This window comes from Eublepharis macularius, chromosome 4 (genome assembly GCF_028583425.1).
Source record: "Eublepharis macularius isolate TG4126 chromosome 4, MPM_Emac_v1.0, whole genome shotgun sequence".
NCBI classification, from domain to species: Eukaryota; Metazoa; Chordata; class Lepidosauria; order Squamata; family Eublepharidae; genus Eublepharis; species Eublepharis macularius.
The window spans coordinates 10,112,381-10,137,071 of record NC_072793.1 but is presented as its reverse complement, the minus strand read 5'-3'; the positions used below and the strand labels follow the sequence as shown (position 1 = coordinate 10,137,071).

Genomic DNA, 24,691 nt, shown 5'->3' with positions numbered 1-24,691 from the left:
TTACATTCAGCATAGATCCCAATCTTTGTCCATGCCCTCCGCCATCACCAAATACATTACTAATTAAACTTCCTCAGTCCCTGATGAAGAATATTAAGGTAAAAATATTTGTAACAACAAAGCAACATGAGCTTCTTATTCTGGAACAAATTATGCAACCAAATGTGGACTTTCTGGTTACAGAATTTGTGAATTTTCATTTACTTACACACCCACACCCACCCACCCACCCACCCACACAGAGGATGTGGTAAAAACGTACCCATCAAGCAGAATTTAATTACTGCTATCGTGTCAATGAATTGGAGTATCCAAGAAAACAGAACGAACACCTATTTATATTTGACGCAGAACACAGACTCCAGAACCATAAAAAATGCTCAGAGCCTCAACGGACCCATTAGTGGTACTCTGATTAGAATGATCTCCGGAACCAGCAGGACCCCTTCCTGGCAACAGCGTTCCCATTGCCTCCACCCTATCTAGTGTGCTGTGGCGCGAAGGCAGTTTCATTTTTAAAAGGACATTGACGATTCTATGAACTCGGATGACTGCTTCGATCCAACATTTGAAGCCTAAAGAAGTGACCTTTAGATGGGCAGAATAAAAAGTAACCTATTACCGCCTGAGTTGCATCTGCGAGCGACTTCCCAGTAGACCAAGCCCAGGGCATAGATATCAGCACATTTAAAGGAATCAAAATGCTTCATGTTAATTGTTTCGTCAAGAACCTCAGGGGCCATATAGCTGAAACAAAATAAAGCCAAACACATTCATTGTTACTGGGGACATAATTTATACAGCAAGCATTTCCATATGACCTGTTACAGCTAAGATCTATTACTATTAAGGCACCTAAGTGACAAAGAAGCCCATTTGCTACAGATAGTGCTGAAGGATCGGCATGTCCATAACAATATCCCCAAGAGGGAAGTTCACCCACTCAAAACAAACCTGAGGGATCTTTAATATATATTTTATATAAAAAGACATTTTTCTGTTTTTTTTAAAAAAAAATAAAACATTCAAAGTGATAAGAAGTTATGGATGAAGACAAAAGCACCTGGCTTGGAAGTGGGTAGAAATAGCCAGAACATCTATTTTGTTCTGAATACTAAAGACAACCAGGGGCTAGCAAGAAAAAAAGGACAGTATCAATTAAACCTTTTCAGCAACTTCCAACCACAGCTCTCCTAGTTCACTGCACAAAGACTATGAACATCAAGCACTGCTCCAAGTGGCAGGTTCTATCAGTTCCTTACCGCTTTGTTCCAACCCTCTGATTGGGTGCAATGTCTATCGTATCAGTAACAGAATCATGGCGGACAGCCAAACCCAGGTCTGCAATAGCACAAGTTCCATTCTTCTTCACTAGTATATTCTTGGATTTCAGGTCCCGGTGTGCAATCCCAGGTTTTCCTACCAAAGCATATCAGTCAATAAAGATTTGCTGAGTATAAAGGAAGAAAAGGAAAAGGCAGCACCAAAGCTGCCACTAAGTTCAGTCAGTTTTAACCTGCAACACATACAATATAGAGGGCTGGTAACCCTGAAGGAAACACACGGAAACCTCTTATCATACTTAGCACATCTAGGTTAGCAAGGGTGCTAGTTGAATGAGCTTGCTACTGCCAGCAGATTCTAGTTAAGAAAGGCATTTACAACACATACTATCTGTAGCTAGCCTAATTGTAAGCTTTCTTGATCATTCAGCTTTGGCCTAAATAAGGGGTTCCCAATGTGGCATCCGTGGGCGCCACAGTACCCTGACCTTTCTTGGCACCTGCCAAATATTTTAGAAAGTGGGTAATGCCTAATGGGACTTTCTGCCCAGCAATACTTCTGATTGGTGGTTGGAGATCTGACTGGCTGTGCAGATTTTTTAAAATGTTGCTTTGGCAGCAGCTGCTACCATAACACAAGGATCTTCATCGTGTGACTGAAGGTATGCAAGAATATATTTTAGAACAATATTTTCATTTTAAAAGACATCCTTTTAAACAGAGTTTCTGCCTGAAATGTTGAAGTATTACTATCAAGAGTTAACTTCACTCCTTGACTTTTTGTGGTTGGCTCTACCTCTTGCAGCAGCTATTTTGTGACTGCACCCACGACGTCAGCATTCAAAAGTGCCCACAAGCTCAAAAAGGTCGGGGATCCTTGGCCTAAATTCTATTAGTCTCCTTGCCAACTTCCGTGAGCTTTCTGTTTTCATCTTTGGAAGGAATTATTTCAACACTCTCCATTCAAGAGAATGACAGAGCCTCTCTCACAGGAGAGACTCGAAGGAACCTCTCTCGTTTTCTAATTCACCACTACAGAATTTGTATCTGCGACCGTCTGCTTCTTACCTTGGGTCCCCACAATCTCCATGTGCAGATGGGCCAGTCCACTGGCAGCGGATAGAGCCAACTTAATCATCCCCTCGATAGTTACAGCGTATCGATTGAGGTAATCAAACAGAGATCCATGCTCATGGTAGTCAGAGACCAACCACAGCTGAGTCCAAGTGCCGTTATCTGTGGGCAGGACAGGCGGGGGAAGGGAGCGTGCGTTTAATAAACTGCGCCAATATTTTTAACTCCGAAGTTCATCTCAAAACAGCACAGGGATGTAAACAGCAAAATCAATACGGATGAAATCAATCAATCACCTGCACCTGATCTTTTAATGCCATTTATTTTAGGCAGTGTGACTACTGTTTCCTACTCCTTGAAAGTTATGGAGGAGGAACTTTATGGAATTCTGGCCCTGGCAACTGACTACTCCTAGAAAGAAACAATTGCCGCATCAGATCTGTTGACAACGTGTTTCCGAGCCACTGAACCAAACCTTTTGTGCATAGATAGCAAAGAGGCAATCCCAGCATACGTCTCCTGAACAAAAAGAGGAATACTAGGAATGGAGCTCTGGAGACTGTTTTGGCCTGTGGAAAAAGCTGCAAATTACCTGTCCTGTGGAACAATAATGGGTGACGATCCCTGGGAGAAGGAACACAGTGATAAGGCTGTAATGGCTGCCAAGGAGAGGCACTAGGGGAGAACTGCATGTTTCTAAAACAATTTAAATAATAGTAATAATAATGTTTTAGTCATGTTGCCCATCGCAGACACCGCGTCCCAATTTTCAGCATCAAAGACACACCTGCAACTTCTGTTTGCTTTCTGGAACGTGACAGCAGCACAATACCTTTATTGTCTGCAGCGATAAATCCCAGAATATTTTCATGGCGTAGCATGACAGTCTGGTAGATCTCGGCTTCCCTGAACCAGGACCGCTCTTCACGTGAAGAGAAGATCTTCACAGCCACATCACCACCACGCCACCTGCCACGCCACACTTCTCCAAAACGACCTTTGCCAATGATTTCCTGCAGGACGATTGTTCGTGCCACAGTGCGTTGGACAAAGAGTGGCAAACCTGGCAGTGATAGGGAAAGAAGTTTAAAATGTAGTAAGATAGACACATCAGTTTAAACAGCATCACAGAGAATTGCCTATCCTTGATTTCCATTTATTCAAGAATCCAGACTGTAAGTTTTCCTGTATTTAAAAACCAATGGCACAGCTGCTGTGTAGGGACCCACTTCTAGAGAAACAGGAGCTCTGAGCCACTAAGAGAGGCCCAACACTAAGAGAGGCCCAACAATTGTGCAGCTTAGACCTGCACTTACAGCAATTATGCCAGAAAATACAGCAAGAGGAGAAAATGCTGAAGAGGATCTCATAAAAATGCTGAAGAGGAATCCCATAAGAAATGAAGCTAGGCTAGAACAATATCCAACACAGACAGCCAAAGCAGTATCTGCAGGTAGGCAGCTGTGTTAGCCTGCAGCAGAACTGCAGGATTTAAGTCCAGTGGCACCTCAGAGACCAACAAGATTGACTGGGATATCTCAACTGGAATATAAAGGCTCAGAGATCCCCACTTGTCCTTGTATCTGAAGAAGGGAACTTTGACTTTCGGAAGCATAAACACTAAAAATCTTGTCGGTCTCTAAGGTGCCACTAGACTCAGAGCCATTATGTTGTTTCAGCTCCTTGGGAGAAGTAGCTGAATGTGTGTGTGTGTGCTTGCCACTATCCCATGTAAGAGTGTGAACCGGGAAACCCCCAGTTCAAACCTCTCTTTATCAACAAGTTCGCCAGATCACTTTAGTGGCTAGCCTCTCTCTTAGCCCCCTGTCTACAATATAAACGTACTATTGACCTTCCTTAAAAGGCTGCTGCTGTAAGGATTCCCAAGATAATGAGAAAGATAACACTGACTTACTATTACTGCAATAAAACATGCAGCAAACGTTGCAGCTGGGAGAAGCCTCGTTTTAAAAGCATGCTGCAGTAGGACAGTGACGGCTGCATCACTTTTGTAACGCAGCACAGGTACAGGCTTCCCTTTTCTTTCTTAGTACGGGAAGAAAAGAAAATCATCGCTAAGTGCCGTCTTTATGAAAGTATTACCTCCTTTAATTTCAAAGCAAACGTAGGCGGAACTGTGGAGCTGCTGACAGTTTGGGTGGCAGCTTAGGGACTGGCTTCAAAAGCGGCTATATAATTGCAACGTTTTAGCTTGAGAATGGTTTCAGAATATTGTCCTTGAAATGGATACTTGAAGATGGACAATTTTTAAGTACTGCAACCATGCTGTAGTCCAATATTAAAAAAATCTCTACAGAAAAATAAGGTCTCCATACCTGATCCAGAGCCAGAGGTAGACAGATCGTAGACTAAATCTTGCAAGGTTTTGTCCTTGGATAGGCACATCTCACAAGAGGGATCCTCCATGTCCAGCCGCTGACGATTGTGGTAGACTCGCTGGTGGTGGTGAAAGACGAAAACTACTATGATCATAATGACGAACACAAGGAAGACTGGGCCAGCAATCACAGCCACCAGTTCCACAGGCCCCCAGCTAGAAGGTGCTGCTTCATCTTTCCAATGTCCTTGAGGGGAGAGAAAGAGCCAAATTTATAAACAATACAGTTTCTTCCGCTAATAGTTATCACTCTTCAATTCACAACCAAAATATGCAGGCCTTGATTTTTCACACGGCACAAAATGCCTGCTTCTAGCAACAGTGAATGTACGGAACAAGAAACAAGTTTGTCAGGGATTTAAATTTTACAGTAACAGAAAAAAAACACCAACGCTATTGGTTTTAAGACTCTACTTATGTTGACAGAGCACAAATAACATACTGAAACAATATAAGAATATAAAAACAACTCCGATTTTTAAATCTAGAACTATGCCTTTGAATAACCCTTTCACAAGAAGACATTTGGCAGATGAGTTTTTTTCTATTACAATATTCTAGAGAAGGCTAGAACAGCATGCAAATTTCTTTCAGACATGCATGTTATCAGTGTAACAGGTCAAACATTAACAACTCTATGGGAGCAACCACAATTTTAATCTTACAGCAAATTTGTGCTTTTTTTTTTAAAGCACATTTTGAACCTGCTGCTGCTTAACAACAGTGTGCTTATATGCCGACCTTCTGGACAGCTTAGCGCCCACTCACAGCAGTGAACTAAGTCTGTGTGGTTACTATCCCCGCAATACAGCTGGGGAGCTGGGGCTGAGAGGAGTGGCTTACCTGAGGCCACCTGCAGAGTTCATGGCAGTAGTGGGAGTTGAATCTGCAGAATACTGATTTGCAGGCAAACCACTTAACCACTATGTTACAGTAACTCTTTACATATCCCTTGTAGTCCCTCGACACCTTCCCAATTGGTTTAGCAATAGTTAAGACAAATGAAGACTTACATTGTATGTAAAACTCTGTTAACTTTAGCTTAATTCTTCTAAACGTAGGTTACTTAACTCACAAAGATGCCATGTACACAGGCTCTCTAACATGGAAAAGGAAAAGTTGTCCGCAATATCCTTCAGTTCCACAAGAGGGTGCCAAAGCTATTTCCAAGCATATTCCTCATTGTTTACTAACTAAAGTGTATTATTGAGGCAGCATATCCAAGTAAGAAAGCTCAAATATACAATAAACTCCTCCCAATAAGGAATTTAATGTTTAAGTACAGCAGCGAAGTAATGTCTGAGGCTCTAAAAACATGCACAACAACAACTGCATCAGGATAAAATGTGGAACCTTAAAAACGAGTAATACATTCACTGTGTTGTAAACGTCTGTGATCCAGGGCCCACCTTGCCCAGTGCATAAGGTGTTATATTCAGTTGGCAGAGGAATAGATGTATGAGGCTGCTCATTAAATTTGCTGATGATACCAAATTGGGAGGGGTAGCAAACACCCAAGAAGATAGAATTAAAATTCAACAAGACCTGAATACTCTGGAGAAGTGGGCAGCTGTGAATAGGATGCAATTCAACAAAGACAAGTGCACAGTATTACATCTGGGCCAGAAAAATGAGAAGCACAAATACTGGATGGGGGATACACTTCTGGGCAGTAGTATATGTGAAAGGGATCTTGGGGTAAGAGTGGACTGTAAACTGAATATGAGCAGTCAGTGTGATGCGGTGGCAAAAAAGGCTAATTCAATCTTGGGTTGTATCAAAGGGGCCATAGCGTCAAAATCACAGGAGGTCATAGCCCCTCTCTATACTGCCTTGGTCAGGCTGCACCTGGAGTATTGTGTGCAGTTCTGGAGGCCTCACTTCAAAAAGGATGTGGACAAAATCGAGAGGGTGCAGAGGAGAGAGACGAGGATGATCAGGGGTCTGGAGACTGAGCCCTACGAGGAAAGGCTGAGGGCCTTGGGAATGTTTAGTTTGGAGAAGAGGAGGTTGAGGGGGGACATGATTGCTCTCTTTAAATATTTGAAAGGCTGTCATTTGGAGGAGGGCAAGGAGCTGTTCCAGTTGGCAGCAGAGGGTAGAACGCGAAGCAATGGGCTAAAACTACATGCACTGGATATTAGGGAAAACTTTTTCACTGTCAGAGTAGTTCAAAAGTGGAATCAGCTGCCTAGGGAGGTGGTGATCTGCCCTTGACTGGCAGTTTTCAAGAACAGGCTGGATGAATATTTGTCAGAGATGTTTTATGCTGATCCTGCACTGGTCAAGGGGTTGGACTAGATGGTCTGTATGGCCCCTTCCAACTCTATGATTCTATGATTCTAAGTACAAACAGAAGAATGGTGTATGCATTCACATGTGTGTGTGGCGGGGGGGGGGAGTATTACAGAAATACAAGACAGTATATCTCAAAACACAGATGTTCCATTACATTGCAGAGCACAAAGGAAAACAAGACTCAGTTCAAAGAGTCAGCTATATAATCAAAGTGGATATGGACCACTCCCAATTGGTGGAAATTTATCTACAGTACATTGTAGTCCCAGTTTCACTGGGACTAAAGGTTGATGACACAGAGTAAGTCAATACAATCAACGGGATGGGACAGCCAATAAAAAACACAATAGGATTTGGATGGCACAAATCTGGAACCCACCGAAATTCTGAATCAGAGCTGAAATAAAGTGTAAGTATTAACATGGCATATTAAAACAATGCAAAATTTACGTAAGATCCGACTTACAGCAACACCCAGCACAAGCTATGCACAGTAGTACAGTCCACACTCCCCAACTCTTCTTCCAAGAATCATTCTGAACTGTTTTATTACAGTACAAACCCTGTTACCTGTGTTACCCAATAATTCAGTTTTGCATAGTTTCCAGAAAGCCCGAAGAGTGGAAGCCTTCCTGACCACATCAGGTAGGCCATTCCACCAGGTGGGGGCCACAACAAAGAATGCACATGAACAGGAAGTTGTTGATTTTGTCCATTTACTGGGTGGCACCTGCAGATAGCCTTGTTCCAATGAGTGAAGCTGTTGTGGTGCAGCACAGGGACAGAGACGATCCTGCAGATATGAGGGCCCAAGGCCATGACGGGCTTTGTATGTAATAGACAATACCTTGAGCCTGGTTAACTGATGGGCAACCAATGACATGACTGCAGAACAGTAGTAATATGCATGCTCTGTCTAGCTTCAGAGAATAGTTGAGCTGCGGTGTTCTGCACCTCCAAGTTGACTTTCAGGGGAGAACTATGTAGAGTGTCTTACAGGAGTCTAGTCTCAATGTTACTCTAGTATGGAGGATTCAAGTGGCCAGAGCAGCTGTATCAAGGTAGGGGGGGCATTTTCTGGGCTATATTGAAGTGAAAGAGTTTTTTCCAGCCTTTCCAGTGGTAGGATTGGATCCAGTCAAACACCAAGGCTCTTAACTGAGTCTTCAAGGGTCAGCTGAACCCCACAGCAAAGGAGGATGGATTAGAATAGCATACATAAACCTGTAAAGAGGGACAATTACTTTCTGTAGAATTCAGGTTTCTGGTGAAATAGCTGTGACATAGCAGTGAAAACAGAAAAGGAATGTCATAACCCCTTAAAGAGTAAGAGATTTACTAAAGGAAAAGTTTTTGTTGCCTAGAAGGAGGCTCTAGTCCATGACTGCTTGTACTAGGATAAGCCTTAATAGTTTTTAAGGTACCATAATATAAAGGAATAATTCCAGATGGGTCTGTGGCAGCAAAATAAAATAGGAGTTTAGTGGAGTTTTAGACATTAACAACATGTATTCCAGCATAAACATTTGTGACTCAGAGGTCACTTCATCAGATGTATAAAGTGTACCTCCATAAGGCCAATGAATTTATACCGAAGGCTTTAAAGAACAGAAAGGCAGCGTGTGTGTGTGTGTATGGGGAGGGCTGCGGTAGCATTGTGGTTAAGTGGCTGGCCTGCAAATCAGCACTCTGCTGGTTTGACTACCACTAATGTCATGAGCTCAGCAAGCGGCCTCAGGTGAGCCACTCCTCGCAGCCCCAGCTGTATTGGTGTGGATAATAACAACACCGAGTTTGTTCACTGCTCTGAGTGGGCACTAATCTTTCCAGAAGGGCAATATATAAGCACAATGTTGTTACTATTATTAAAGACAGGCCAGTTTAAACAGCTTTCAATCAAAAGAATAGTCAATCTACTCACAGCGGATGAGGACCACTCACAACTGTTTATAGATAGGCAAAGTAGGATTAATATAAAACACAAACTAGCTATCCTCTGTAAAGGTATAAACACTTACAGTGAATGAGGGCTGCAGGGGAGGGAGATGGTGTTAAACACCTTGATGAACTTCTAATTCAGCATTTTTGACTGGATTCTCCCTTTGAAGGAGAACAGTGACTTTTAGCATCAGAATGACCTGGATGATTAAAATGTTCACACGCTGATGTTCTGAATTTTTAATGTCATATTTGTGTCCACGTATTCTTTTCCATAAGGACTGAAATGCTGTCCAATGTAGAGAGTAGAAAGACACTTCTGCCGTATGAGGGCATGTGCAGAGTGCCATCAAGTCATAGCTGACTTATGGCAACACCTGGCAGGGATTTCATGGCAAAAAGACTAACAGAGGTGACTTGCCATTGACCGCCTCTGCAACCTCGGTCTTCATTGGAGGTCTCCCATCCAATTACTAACCAAGGCCAACCCTGCTTCTGAGATCTGACAAGATCAGGCTTAGGCACGTATTACCTGGAAAATGGGTGAGTGAATGAGGACAAGGTGTTATAGCTGATGTTATTAGGATTTAATACTTAACAGTCTCTAAAGTGCCACTGAACTTGTTCTGACATGAGGTGTCTTCTCCAGTGGGGCCGCTGCCTTACTTATCACTGGGCTGACATGTCATCCTGGGCCTACTCAGGCCACAGACCAGACAAGCCCATGGGAGGGTTCCTGCAACCCACCCCCCTTTTTGGCTTACTTCCCAGGAGTCCAGACTTCTTAGCACTCTGGCCAGGCACTCCAGTCTCCTCCCTGGTCTGGTTCTGGAGTCCCCTATTTATCTGTCCCCTCCCAATTTTTTACCTCAGCCCCACCCCTGGCCCTGCTTCCAGGGCCTGAGAAGCAAAACTAGGCCAGGGGTTGCAGCGCTCCAGGTACGTCCCAAGCCCCATACACCCTTGTCCCTGACCTGAGGACCTTCTCTCTGGATGGCCTCTCTTGGGTCTCTGGGGTCCCCCCCCTCGCTGGGAGTCCCCACTGCAGCTACCAGCTGCATTGCGCCAAAGCTTGACATGGTAGAAGTTGTCAGGGTGCCGGTTGATGATGTCACCAGTCAACATGTCTTCTCCTGCAGTCAGGGAAGGCTGCTGGGCTGGCCTGCTGCCATCGGCTCTGGCTTCTTGCAAGCCCACAGCTCCTTCATCAACATCTGCAGCACTGCTGAGGGGTGAGTGAGGCTCTCCTCATTTGCCTCATCAGATCGCTGCTTCGCAAGGCTTGGAGGGGCGGGGGGGCTAGCTGCCTGCATCTGGGGCAATACCTGGACATCTGCATATGAATTCCAACATCACTTTCTTACTAGAATCTCCTCTGGAAACTCTTCTGCTGATGTGCAGACCTTTAAGTCTGTATCGAATATCCTGGGAGTCTGAAATGCTCCCCCACCACTTTCTGAGGGTTTACATTTTTAATGCCTGACTTGCAGTCAGTCATTCATCCTCTTGTGAACAGACCATCCAGTTCCGTTATTGTACATTTCAGAAGGGCATCGCTAGCACATATCACAGCACTTTGGGGAGCATGCAGGTGAATTAGTCCTTGATGGTTCGGGCAGATGTCGGTTCAGTGACTTGGGTGAGCATAGACAGGTCTCTTCACCCCCCACAGCTTGCCAAAAGAAAGGGATCGTCTTCCAGGAGAGGGTACAGATCACTGATGATGCACAGGAGTGGTTTTAACTGTGACGAGGCTAAACAGGCACCCAGGAGTCACCTTCAAATGTACAGGCTCGGAAGGGGAAAAAAATAACAGAGAACTACATACTGTTACCTACACCTCTAGTGCATCGTCATGGACAAGTATTGGTTACTGTACCTAATTTCATTAGCAATGGCACCACCAGTTCCCTGTGCCATTTCCTGACCTGGCAGCATAAAAACAAAGAGAAATATACTGGTGACAAATTGATGGTTGTGTGAATGCAGCACAAAGAACAACACAATTTTTAAAATTTCCTGGAAAGAACCCCAGAGCACTCCCTTTGTCAATTATGTAGATCCTGACTTACCACTGGGCACCATGAGATCAATTTTGTTGCAGTAGTCAGAGTAGCAGCAATATGTATTGCGCAGATCTTCTGAACTCAGGCAGAAGAAAGGCTTCCCAGCAGGAACAAGCTCTGATTCAGGGATACAGGCTCGGACATGATGCTTGACTCCATTCATGTTTGATATTGAGACCATGCAGGCACCATCTGTTTCACATGTGGAGTTTGCTTGGGTGCAACTAGAGCACAGACACAGTAAAGCTATAGAGACCAAAAAGAGAGAGAAAAAAATCTCGGTGACCAACACTTCACAGAGACATAGGGGGTGATACTTTTGCCCTTAAGGTAGGGCTCCAGCTAACTCCAAGGTTTTAGGAAGATGCAAACGGCTTTAAAGGAGAACTAATAACATTTGTAGAACATTTTGAATACCAGTGGTCAAGACAATATGGAAGGCATTTACTGTTAGTTCACAGACTTCCCATCTGTCTAAGTTCATAAAAGAATGACTCACTTAGTTCAGAGACCCTGTAATACTGTATGAACTCAACCGACACCAGGAATAAGAGTAGCCCATCTCTCTCTCTCTCTCTAACTCAGCAATGAAAGCAGCATCTCTCTAATCGCTGACAGATATGCATTATAACAGCAGATGCAGAAGAGTTCTGGACGTGACCAAAGTGCTTCAATGCCTTAACTATTCAACAGGAGGCATTCCCAAGTCACATTTCTACTCAAACAATCAAAGGTGTCTCATATATTGCTCTGGAAGATCCATGTTCTTGAATATCACACTGTGGATATTCTACCACCACCACATGCTATCCCACTAATTTCAGCTTCAACAGGTCACCTTTATGGCTGACAGCAGCAAGTCTGCCAAGATACAGTCCCATCATGGCATGATAGAATTAAGATTTCAAGTGGAATATAAAAATTCATTTACTCTAACCCACAAGCACCTCACTCCCATCCAAAAGCTTCCCATGATCACACTCAAAGTAGGCAGGTCCATTGTCTGTAAGCTACTGAGCAGCTTTGTTGGCCGTGACCAAAGGGCTGAGTCTGATAAGCCCACAATGCAAACGGGATATCTGAAGTGAAAGGTCCTGCATTCTGCTTTTCAGACATTTTCACTATGCTTTTCTAAAGTACACACTCACAAATCACCTGCGGCCAAACTCTTTGCACTGGGATTCTATGACTGGAATGTATTGGCCCATAAAAAGCAGTGGGGGGGGGTCAATGGGCACTATGGCACTGGAGTCATAGGGAGGCGTAACACTCTCCCTAGTACGCCACTTCCCAAATTATAAATGACACTTTGGCCTGCTTCAAGCCCCTGAGTGTGTGTATGGGGCACAAAATCAGTAAAAATCTTGTTCTACAGAGCCTTAACTATCTGGAGGGGGGGGCATTTTTGATTACAGAAACAATGTAGGGGAAAGAGACAATAAGCTAGTCTCCAGTGCCTTAACCCCAATCCAATTCCTACCCTTCTACAGCTGATTTTTAGAGCAAACTGGAGTTCAGTTGTGGAACTTCAGTACTATACACAACTTGATCATGCATCTGCAGTTAGTTCTCTAAAACCAACCTGAATGGTGCGGCGGTGATACTAAGGGGTACTAAGAATTTCAATCATGTCTGGCAGCACAAGGGGCACAACCCTAGCAATGCTGGAAAGTCAATTGCTTAAAGTAGTAGTTATTTTGTAGTGTGAGAAAGGACTGCCTACAGGCCTGTTCTAGGATATGACTTTTTAAAAAATAACTTAACTTTTACATTGTATTATAATAATGGCCACAGACAACTTTCTGAAATTGTCAATCATTTAACTAGTAGAAGTACATAAAGAAATCTGCACGAGCAGTTGAAAGCCATACAAGGCTGGTTACGGTATATTAGCATCTTAAGCCGGTGGTACGTAGATGTGGCATGCAGTACTTATAACTGTATTCTCTATTGCCGAGCAATCTTCACGGGTCCCTGCCACTTCATTATAGACCGAAAGGTGCCAATGACACCTGCCCATGACATTTCTTAAAAGGTGAATATCTCCCTAACTTCATGACCTCTCTAGTGGCCTTAGGCAACTTGTGTTCCTTTAGCTCAGCCTGTCACCTCCAAAGTATGGCACTGACACACCTTTCAAATATAGAGATTATGGATGGTTTGGCAAAAGGAGAATGTGTTGTAAGTTTGAGTACTCTTCCCAATTCTGTGCTTAGCCCAGGAGCCGCTGGTTCTTTTATGCAAAAGGCTCTTCTCATGAGTAAAAAAGTGATCCACATTAGCAGGAGTGCATGAGCAGGTGCAGGAGGAGTTAAGCACCCATCTTTCCTTTAAATTTTCCTTTACAAATCCCCTAGCACATATCATGCCAGCAAACAGGTTTGAGAACACACACTTGCCAAAAGAATCTCACAAGTATGTCATACCAGATGTTTTCTCCCTACAACAGCAGCTTGCTGTATTCTATGATAAATACACTCTACTCTTCTGTTCAAAGAAACATAAAACAACTGTCAGATTTGCATCTCAAGCCTCCTAGCAGAAGGATTCTACCTCAAGGTGCCTGGAAAAAAAGGCAGCCAAATCCCCAAGCAACAGGAATGAATGGCGAGGAAAGGGGTGGGGATCACTTAATAAGCACACTGTACTTTCTCCAACTGTCATTAGATCCTGTTTCCCCAGAGGGGATAAGGAGCCTGTACATACCTGCTGCACAAAGACAATTTAAAGCAAAATGTTAGCAGTAACTTTTTAAAAAATTATGGTTAAATGCTGCCCACTCTTGACAACAATTCCTCCAGTTCTACAAAGAAGTCACTTAAATGTGAAGTCAGTTCAAATTCATGCAGAAACTCACACCATCATTTAAAATATGGTAAAATAGTTAACTACAACAATATATAAACTGGCACAGAAAACAAGAGCCAAATCACAGAGCAGCATTAAATGGCCTGACAAACCTAGACGGACAGCTATGATTTTACTCAGCTTCTATTAAAGTAAGTGCCAAGTGCACAAGGGTAGGAAAGGAGTTCTGTCGATGGGCCTCCCCACTGAGGACCTCTCTCAGACATCCACAAATCATTTTTCAGATTGTCTCCAAGAAGTTAATAGGTAGCAGATTCCTATAGGAGCAAGCAATCCTTCAGAACTCCGATCTCAGATTTTTTAGGGATTTTATAAGCTAAAACCAGCACTCTGAATTATATCCAAGAACAAACCAGTAGCTAACAAAGTTATTAAGTACTGACAAAATGTGCTACTTCTTCTCTGTGCCACTCAACAGCCATGAGACTATATCTGAAATACCTGAAGTTTACCTTTTACATGCAATCAAGTTTGTCTGGGCTACAGCAGTATTTGTCTCCTGGAGGGTAAGAAAAGTTCCTTTGAAGATTTTATGAAGGAAAACTGAGGTATGATTTCTAAATCACATTGTGAATGGCAAATATCCACCTCTAAAAGCACAGTGGACATACATTATGGAGCCCTGACAACAGAACATGCCCAGTAAATTTACTATGGATGAGTGCCTGCCATTTGCCATTTCAACTTCTTGCAAAATATGGAACGCTGGTGCAGCTCTAGCAAACTCAACTGCATGCAAAGCAATGCTGTGAATGTGATGCTTGCCCTGCCCATTATTCTAGGATGAAAGAATGAAAAAAAGCAACTCTTCCTAGGTAATTAATAAATGTAACAAGCTAAGTATAAGGTCTGGATTAAGACTTGGAATTATAGTTCCCATGGAAAATCCGAGATGCTGGAGGAAGTGGTTATTTACAGGAACACACATCTCCAGATCAGAAGTGTACCAAAAGCTGTATTATAACACTGAGCCCATTTGTGTGGAGGGCGGGGTATAAATCAAATCAAATAAATAAATAAAAATTAAAAATGCAGAAATGTAGCATCTTGGTGGACTGCGTGACTCTTAAGAGGGCAACTGGTTCAATGTCAATGGAGTAATTACATTCCAGCCTTCTAGACCTTGCAGTTTCAACTTGACTTTGCATTCTAAATATTTAACTGATGTGGATTACTAAGAGTAACATAAAAGGTAAGATGTTTAAAAAGTCATTTGCAAACTAAGAAGTTGTTAAAAATAAAATGTACTTCTCAAAAGAAGCTCATGATAAACTTAAAACTAGCGCTTTAGCCATGCTGTCTGGCAGAGGCAGATCTCTTTCTGTCTCAGAATTGGGGGAAAATATGAAAAAACTCAACTGGTCCAAGATAGGGAAGAGATTACTATGCACTTTGTATTGGTCATAAAGGATTTCATTTTACTATGAAAAGTGGCCCACTTAGAGTTTGGATTGCGATGGTCATTCGGTTAATCAGTTTCTGGCAAGCAGGCCGATAAACGCTCATTTATGAGACCAGATCACTAGGTAAGGCAGAGTGTGCATTTCCCATCCTCTAGGTATTGTTAAATCAAAACGCATTAGAGAGCTTCCTTCACAATATAAGCATTAAATTATTTTGATTCTGTGTTAAAACAACCTATGACAAACACTATGAAAAGACTTTTGACATACTAATCAACATGTTAATTCAACTTGTAGACATGATTCAACTGAAATGGTAAGATTTCACAGATGTGAAAGCCTGAAAAAGTTTGCTTTTGAACAGGAAGGAAAGGCAGAAAGGGAATGCCAAACAACACACAAAGATCTTCAACTCTTGGTAGAAAATTATGATAGAGGGGGGCCAGATGAATCTCCCTAGCAAGGGAAATCCATGGTTTTGGTATCATGACTAGAGGTGGGCACGATCCCCCAAAAAAATACCGATCAAGCTGTTCGTGGATCCGCACTGGCGATGACCCCAGATCACCAATCCACCCCGAACAAGTCCTGTTTCCGATCGGGGATCGGGGAGGCCAAAGTGGAGGGGCGCCCCCCCCCCCCACACACACACTTAGAGCAGAGGGGGAGGGAGTTTTTAACCCGGCGACGAGCGTCCTCCCCTCAGGTAGGGGACGTTTTCACACACACACACACACATACACACACGCACAGAGCAGGGGGGGGAGTTTTTAACCCGTCCCTGCCTCTCCAAATAGAGAGACACACCCCGTCAACATGTTTCAGCCAGCTTTTTAAAAAAAGCAGGGAGAGAATCCTTCATTCCTCCCCACCCGATTTTAAAAGCAAGCAGCCAGTCTTCCAAAAGCATATTTTAAACAGGAAGAAAGTAAAACCAGGATCCACACGGATCCCCGCGGATCCTATGGTTTTTTAAATAGGAAAAACACAAATGAAACATCAAATCACATATCACTGCCAGGTCCACAGACTGAAATATAAAAAACACAGATCCAAAAATATTTGGCGCTGCCACGGTGAAAAAACATGAATCTGAAACACGGATCCTCATGAATTCATATGATTTTTACATTGAAACAAAACAAAAAGGCTGTCATATTTTAGATCTTTTGGTCCTGTTTGCGGCATTGGACATGATCTGGGACAGTATACTGGATTTTGGGTGGCCTCATGTAAAAATCAAGAGGATCCATGAGGCTCCATGCTTTTGAACCACGTTTTTGCGCCGTGGCGCTGCCACAAAGCTGTAGATGAATGATTTTTTTGGTCCCATTTGTGGCTATGGACATGATCTGGGATTGTATGGTAGATTTTGGGTGGCCTCATGTAAAAATCAAGAGATCCATGCGGATCCGTGCTTTTTTAGCATGTTTTTGTGCCGTGGCAGCGCCATGGATTAGTGGATGCATGATTGTTTTGTTGCTGTCTGTAGACTAGGACATGATCTATAATATGACAACCTTTTTGTTTTGTTTTGTTTCAATATAAAAATCATATGAATTCATGAGGATCCGTTTAAAAGCATCTGGATTCAGCTTTTACCCACTCCCTTTTAAACACACACACAGAGCCGTGAATGAGGTTTCCCACCAAAATACAGTGTCTTAAAAGCAGGTTAAAAACAGAGTGACAGACAGAAAAACAGCCATTCCTCCTACAAAGCCCCATTTTTTAAAAAAGCAAAAAACATTTGGAGTGCTCGTGGTGGCTACAGAACACCCCCTTCCCCCTCCCTCCCCTCTCTTTTCTCAGGCCATCACCCATCTAGCCTCAGATGACAGAGGCACCAAAGCAGGGCCCCTGACTATGAGTATACTGGTGAGGTAGGTTCATATGGGAATAGAAGATCCATAAAGTATGCTGGTTACAAATTGTATAGGGGCTTTAAAGGTCAATCCCAGCACACTGAATTGGACCTGGCCACAAACTGGAAACCAATGTAGCTGGAGTAAGACTGGAGAGAGATGGCTTTTACAACCCACTCCAGCCAGCATTCTCACTGCAACATTCTGTACCAGTTGTTGTGTCAGGACATGCTTCAAGGGCAGCCACACATAAAATGCATTGCAATAATTTAATCTAGATGTTACCAGGTTATGTACCACAGTGGCCAGGGAGTCAAGCAGCAGACCTTTGTCCAGTTAACATAGTCTCAGCCTAACCTACCTCTAAGAGTAGTTGTGATAATAAAACAGAGAACAATGTAAATTTCTTTGGGTTTTCACTGGGGAGAAACATGGGATATAAATGAAGTACAAAGATAGTGTTAATAATAACACTTATGTATACTGTAAACATTTACAACATATTTTCAAGAACTGGAATATGAATATTTGAATGAGTAATTTTGTCCAAATATGAATAATTTTCACAGCAATTCATATATCCATTTAATGACAATACATCATTGAAAGAGTTCACTGTTTAAATGGTCATAGATCCAGAGGAGTTAGCCGTGTTAGTCTGTAGTAGCAAAATAGTAAAGAGTCCAGTAGCACCTTTAAGACTAACCAACTTTATTGTAGCATAAGCTTTCGAGAACCACAGCTCTCTTCGTCAGAAGCATGGAGGGTAAGAAGAAACTGGCCATATATATATATAGTGGTGAGGGGAGAGGGGAGTAGATGCAAATCAGTTTACTTCTGAGAATGAGATCAGTTTGCTTCTGTAAATGAAATCAGTTACTTCTAATAATGAGATAACTATTCATAGAGCCAAGGCACAAGTGACGCCTGACACAGGTTGGACACTTGTCAGCTTCCCTCAAGTTTTGATGAGAAATGTAGGCATCCTGGTCTTGTAGCTGTAATGGAGAGCCAAGCTGTAAAACCAGGATGCCTACATTTCCCATCAAAACTTGAGGTAAACTGACAAGTGTCCAACCTTTGTCCGGCATCACTTGTGGCTTGGCTCATAGTCTCTAGTTTATCTAAGTCTGACTGAGTCAAATTTACATATGAATTCCAATTCAGCAGCTTCCCATTGGATTTTGTTTTTGAAAGGTTTCTGTTGAACTATGGTGACCTCTAAGTCCTTGATGGAATGTCCTGGTAGATGGAAGTGTTCTCCCACAGGTTTCTGGATGTTGCCATTTTTAATGTCAGATTTGTGTCCATTTATTCTTTTGCACAGAGGTTGGCTGGTTTGTTCAATGTACAGAGCAGATGGACATTGTTGGCACATGGCAGGGCATATATCACATTGTTGGCACATGGCAGGGCATATATCACAATGGAGGAAGAGCACCGTTAAGAGCCAGAGATAGTGTAGTTGACGCCATTGGGTCCTGTAATTGTATTTTCTAGGTAGATATAAGGGCAGAGTTAGCATCTGGGTCTGTTTCAGGGTCTGGTACCTGTGTTGGTGACTCTGCTGGCCGATTCATGGTTATTAGTGAGAAGTCATTTAAGGTTGGGGGGCTGTCTGTAGGCAAGAAGAGGTCTTCCACCCAGGGCTTGTGAGAGAGAGGCATCATTTTCCAGGATGGGCTGTAGATCACTGATGATACATTGGATGGGTTTGAGCTGGGAACTATAGGTGACACAACTAGTGGTGTTCTGCTGTTCGTTCTTTTAGGTTTGTCCTGGAGCAGGCTGTTTCTTGGTACTGTGGTTCTCGAAAGCTTATGCTACAGTAAAGTTGGTTAGTCTTAAAGGTGCTACTGGACTCTTTACTGTTTAAATGTTATCAGGTTTACCTTGATGTCAAATATGCTGATAGTCCAACCTAGTGCAATTATATGGAAGCATTTTTGTCCAAATAATGCACTTTTTTTTACACTATGGAATTTGTTTTCTGCCTTCAACTTCTATTCCCTACCTCTCAGACGGTAAAAAATGACACATGCACTAACACAGCATAGGGTGCAGCTGTTTGCAATTCTCTCTAGTAAGAACTAACAGTGATATTCTGAAGTCTTCAGAATTAGATCAAACGACTCTCCTCTTAGCTTCCAGCAGTGGCACATGATGAAATTATAACCAGTTACCACTTTCTAAATCCACTGAGGCCTCAGGGCATAGAAGGGTATGGCTTAAGAATGCACTATTAAAAGATTGGAAACTGGGAAGGAGAGAAATAACATAAGTCACCATTAAGTCAATTTGCTTTTTTCGAAGATACACAAAAAGGAAAATCAAGCTCTTTAAGGAAGGATATTTTCCTTTCAGTTCATTTTACCTTTTGTCATAAATGCCTTAGAACAACTGATACAGGCTCAATAGACCAGCAGGTACATGAAAGTGTTAAATCGTATTATTCTTCACCAGCAATATCAGGGTTTCCTATTTTAAAAGACAATCTTTCAGGGCGTACTTTTATCCTATCCTTCTTCCAAAAAGAAGGCTAGCATACGGGGGGCTTTCCCATTTTAACTCACAATAGCCTTGTAAGCTTGATTACATGAGAGAGCTTTTAAAAAAAAGCAGGAAAACCATTTTAACCACCCCACCTCAGGACATTTTCCATTTTTTTGCATTTAAAAAAAATTGACATTTTCAAGGCCACTGTTTATGAACTACTTTATCTTTTCAAATGAGGGAAATATTTACCTATAAGACTTTATCCATTTAAAATGTATAGTATGAAGGCTTATCTAAAACTCTCTGCAGCATCAGAGTATAACTCAGTGTATACTGTAAACCAGGGCTTTTTCCCTGGGAAAAGAGGTGGTGGAACTCAGTAGGTTGCCCTTGGAGAAAATGGTCACATGGCTGGTGGCCCCGCCCCCTGATCTCCAGACAGAGGGGACTTGAGATTGCCCTCCGCGCCAGCTGGTGCGGAGGGCAATCTCAACTCCCCTCTGTCTGGAGATCAGGGGGCGGGGCCACCAGCCATGTGACCATTTTCTTTTTCTTTTTTTTAATAAAATTTTTATTGGAATTAGAATCATATAATTACATATTACAATCAATTCCCATTTCCCAATTTCTAACCCCCTCCCTTTCCCCCCTTTTCTTTTGACTTCCAACAGTTTTCCAATCCTTTGTCCCTTTTCTCTTACTCATTTTAAATTCATCTATCTAACAAACATATACTTTCCCTTTAATCTAAGCAATAATTCTTTAACTATTTTAATACTCTATACCTTATCTTATCTTTAAGTCCCTTCTTCCACATCAGACAAACAATTTGTCCCCTTTTAACATAATTTCGTAGTTTCCTGGTTTCAGATATTTCTATAAGCCTTATACCATATAACCCATACATTTATATAAGTCAACCAATTTGACTTATATTCCGTATATTACTTTATATAACTATCGTCAAAAGTTATCAATCAATTTGATCCATATATTTCTTCAGGTAGACTTATTCAATTTAACATGTTACACGTTTATACCAGAAACAATTTTAATTAGTCGGTCCTTATAGTTAGTTATTTTCTATCCATATTCTATATGTTTTTCTATATATAACAATCTAACAAAATAGCTGCTTAGACATTTTCATTTCTCTCTCTACCCTCCGGTAAAGTCACCCCCCTCTACATTTCGTCATATTTCAGTAATTCTCGAACTGCCACAGTTCTCTTCCCACCTCCCATTTCTTCAGCACATATTGCTTCAGCTTCCCCCAATCTGTGTTGAACTGTCCTGGGTCCAGATTTCTCAGTTTTCTTGTCATTTTGTCCATTTCGGCCATATACAGCAATTTGTAAGTCCAATCCTCAATAGTTGGCACTTCTTGTACTTTCCATTTTTGCGCATACAAAAGTCTGGCCGCTGCTGTCATGTAAAATAACAATGTTCTATGTTGGGCTGGAATGTTCTCCATTCCCAAGTTCAGTAGCAGGAGTTCTGGGTTCTTATTAATTTGAAATTGTAGAATCTCACTTATTACTTTTATTATTTCTCCCCAGTACTGCCTGGCTACCTCACACGTCCACCACATATGATACAGAGAGCCCTCATGTTTTTTACATTTCCAGCATTTATTAGAAGTGTTCAAATTCCCTAGCGCAATCTTCTTTGGTGTCATGTACCAACGATAGATCATTTTGTAAATGTTCTCTTTGATATTAGTACACGTTGTAATCTTCATTGTGTTTTTCCACAAGTATTCCCATGCCTCCATTGTTATCTCTTTATTAAAGTTTATGGCCCACTTCACCATTTGTACTTTAACTATTTCATCTTCAGTATACCATTTCAACAGTACTTGATATACCTTGGAAATTTCCTTCTTATCCTCTTTCAAAAGTGTCTGCTCTAGTTCCGAATTCTCTGTTCTTATGCCTCCCTTTACACAATCTGAATTGTAGAGATCTCTGATCTGCCTGTACTGGAACCAATCGTAGTTGGGAGATAACTCGTCCTGTGTCTTTATTTTAAGTTTAGAAGATTCTATTCGGGTTATCTCCTTATATGTTAAACACTGTTGCTCAGTATAGACAGCTCTCGGATCTATTACTTCATACGGAACTACCCACATGGGGGTTCCTTCTTGTAGGAAGTCTCTATACTTCTTCCAGGTTGCATATAGGCTTTTCCGTATATAATGATGTAGGAACATAGAGTTCACTTTTACTTTGTCATACCATAGGTATGCATGCCATCCAAATATTTTTTTATATCCCTCTAGGGCCAATAATTTCTTATTCTTCAACGTCATCCAATCTTTCAGCCACACTAGGCAAATTGCGTCATAGTAAAGTCTTAAATTGGGTAGTTCCATTCCGCCTCTTTGCTTTGCATCTTGTAAAACTTTCATTTTCACTCGAGGCTTCTTGCCTGCCCAAACAAAGTCTGATATTTTCCTCTGCCATTTTTCAAACTGCTTAGAGTCTCGGATAATTGGTATTGTCTGTAACAAAAACATTACTCTTGGTAACACATTCATCTTAACTGCTGCAATCCTTCCCAGCCATGACAAATTCAATCTATTCCATTTGACCAAATCTTGCTCAATCTGAGTCCATAATTTTTCATAATTGTTTTTGAATAGATCTATATTCTTTGCAGTCAGTTCAATTCCCAGATATTTCACCTTAGTTGTTACTTCACAATCCGTTATTTCCATTAACAGTTGTTGTTTTTGCTTAGTCATATTTTTACATAATATCTTTGACTTCTTTTTGTTGATATAAAACCCTGCCAAATCTCCGAACTCTTTAATCTTCTCTATCACTTTTGGCATATTCTCCATTGGATCTTCCACAATTAACATTATGTCGTCCGCAAATGCTCTAATTTTATAAGAAAAGTCCTTTATTTTTATTCCGCGGATTTCTTCATCTTGTCGTATTTGTATCATCAAAATCTCCAGTACCAAAATGAATAGCAGCGGAGACAACGGGCAACCTTGTCTTGTTCCTTTACTTATAATCAATTTCTTGGTAGTCTCGTCATTGACCACAATTGCTGCATTCTGGTCTCTATAAATTTCTTTAACTGCTCTTATGAATTTTTCTCCCATTTGTAGCTTTTCCATAGTGGCAAGCATAAAGTCCCAGTTCAAGTTGTCAAACGCTTTCTCTGCATCAACAAAGAAGAAACCAACCTCTTTGTCACAACGCTTATCATAATACTCAATAGCATTAATCACTGTCCTTAAATTGTCTCTGATTTGTCTACCGGGTAAAAAACCTGCTTGTTCCTCCTCAATAATTTCCGAAAGCCACCCCTTCACTCTCTCTGCCAGTATCTTCGCAAAGATTTTGTAGTCATTATTAAGTAAGGATATAGGCCTGTAATTTTTCACATTAGTCAGATCTTGGCCCTCTTTAGGGATCAGTGAAATGTTGGCTTCCTTCCAGGTATCTGGAATCTGTTGATCCTTTAATACTCCATTGATCACTTCTTTTAGGAATGGTACCAGTTCATTGGCCATTGTCTTATAAAATTTAGCTGTAAGTCCATCTGGCCCTGGTGCCTTTCCCAAATTTGTTGATTGTATTGCCATTTTTATTTCCTCATCCGTTACTTCATTGTTCAGTCTGTCTCTCCACGCTTCCGAGGTTACTGGGAGCTTCATTTTCTCCAAATATGTCGCTATTGATTCTTTATTGACCTCTTTCTTATTATACAATTTAGCATAAAATTTATAGAAGGCTCTACTAATGGATGTCTGTTCCAAATACGTTTTGTTATCTTCACATATTTTGTTTATTATTTTCTTTTCCTTTCTCTTTTTCAATTGCCATGCCAAATATTTCCCGGGTTTGTTTGCACCTTCAAACCCTTTTTGCTTCAGTCTTTTAAGATTCCACTCCAGTTCTTTATTGTTCATTGCTGTTAACTGTTCTTGTAATATTTTAATGTCCTGGTAAATTTTCTTTTTCCCCGGTCTCTTCTTTAACTGTATTTCTTTGGCTTTTATTTTTTCCATAATCTCCTGTCTCTTCTCCTCTTTCTTTTTTCTGGCTCTTCCATTTAAGTCCATTAGTATGCCCCTAATTACCGCCTTGTAAGTGTCCCAAACCTTGTTGGTTGGTACTTCTTTATTCATGTTGTATTGTATGAAGAACTTTGTTTCTCTTCTAAGCATCTCCATATTCTCTACCTCTTGAAGTAAATCCTCATTTATTCTCCATCCTTTCCTTTTGCTCCTTCTCCCCAATTTCCACATAATTGGATTATGATCCGAGCCTACCATCGGCTTTATTTCCACTTCCTTAGTCCATAACGCTAAGTCTTTTGAGGCCCAGATCATATCAATTCTCGATAATGTAAAGTGTCTTGCGGAGTAAAACGTAAATTGTCTACTTTTCGGATTTTGTCTTCTCCATACATCTTCTAAGGTTTCCTGTTGTATCAGTTCAAAAAACAACTTTGGTAGCAATCCTCTTTTCTTTTGTGCAGTTGATGATTTTTTGTCTAACTCCAAATTCGTCACTCCATTGAAGTCTCCAGCAAGTATTATCTGATCATATGAAAGTTCATCTAGTTGCTTCCTTAAGTCCTCAAAGAAGCTTTCTTTTGCTCCATTAGGTGCATAAATTCCAACTACCAGCACTTTCTTTAAATTCCATACGCATTCCACTGCTATAAATCTGGCTTCCACATCTTTCATTACAAACTTTGGCTGCAGCTCCTCTTTAATGTAAAGCACTACTCCTCTTTTTTTCTTATTAGAGGCCGCTGCAAAATCATTGCCCAATTTTTTTGATTTTAGATACTTTACATCTTGTTTTCGAATATGGGTCTCTTGCAAACATACAATATCACATTTTTGTTTTAATAGCCAGTGAAAAATGCTTTTTCTCTTGTTCGGTGAATTAAGTCCATTTACATTCCAAGATATAACTTTACACTCCATAATCATAATCTTGTTGCTGGTAAGTCCTTTTCATTGTCTCTTATA

General features: G+C 41.4%; 1 protein-coding gene across 2 annotated transcripts in view; it reads right to left on the bottom strand.

Annotated features, from left to right (window-relative positions):
• Positions 1–24,691, bottom strand: part of ACVR1B (activin A receptor type 1B) — a 41,507-nt gene that overhangs the window by 5,751 nt on the left and 11,065 nt on the right. For both annotated transcript variants that reach the window (XM_054975807.1, XM_054975808.1), the window contains exons 2-7: positions 11,064–11,303; positions 4,694–4,942; positions 3,190–3,420; positions 2,352–2,519; positions 1,263–1,419; positions 623–747 (exon numbers count right to left, since the gene is read on the bottom strand). In XM_054975807.1, the coding sequence (XP_054831782.1) occupies positions 623–747; positions 1,263–1,419; positions 2,352–2,519; positions 3,190–3,420; positions 4,694–4,942; positions 11,064–11,303 (1,170 nt within the window). The remainder of the gene's footprint in view (positions 1–622; positions 748–1,262; positions 1,420–2,351; positions 2,520–3,189; positions 3,421–4,693; positions 4,943–11,063; positions 11,304–24,691) is intronic.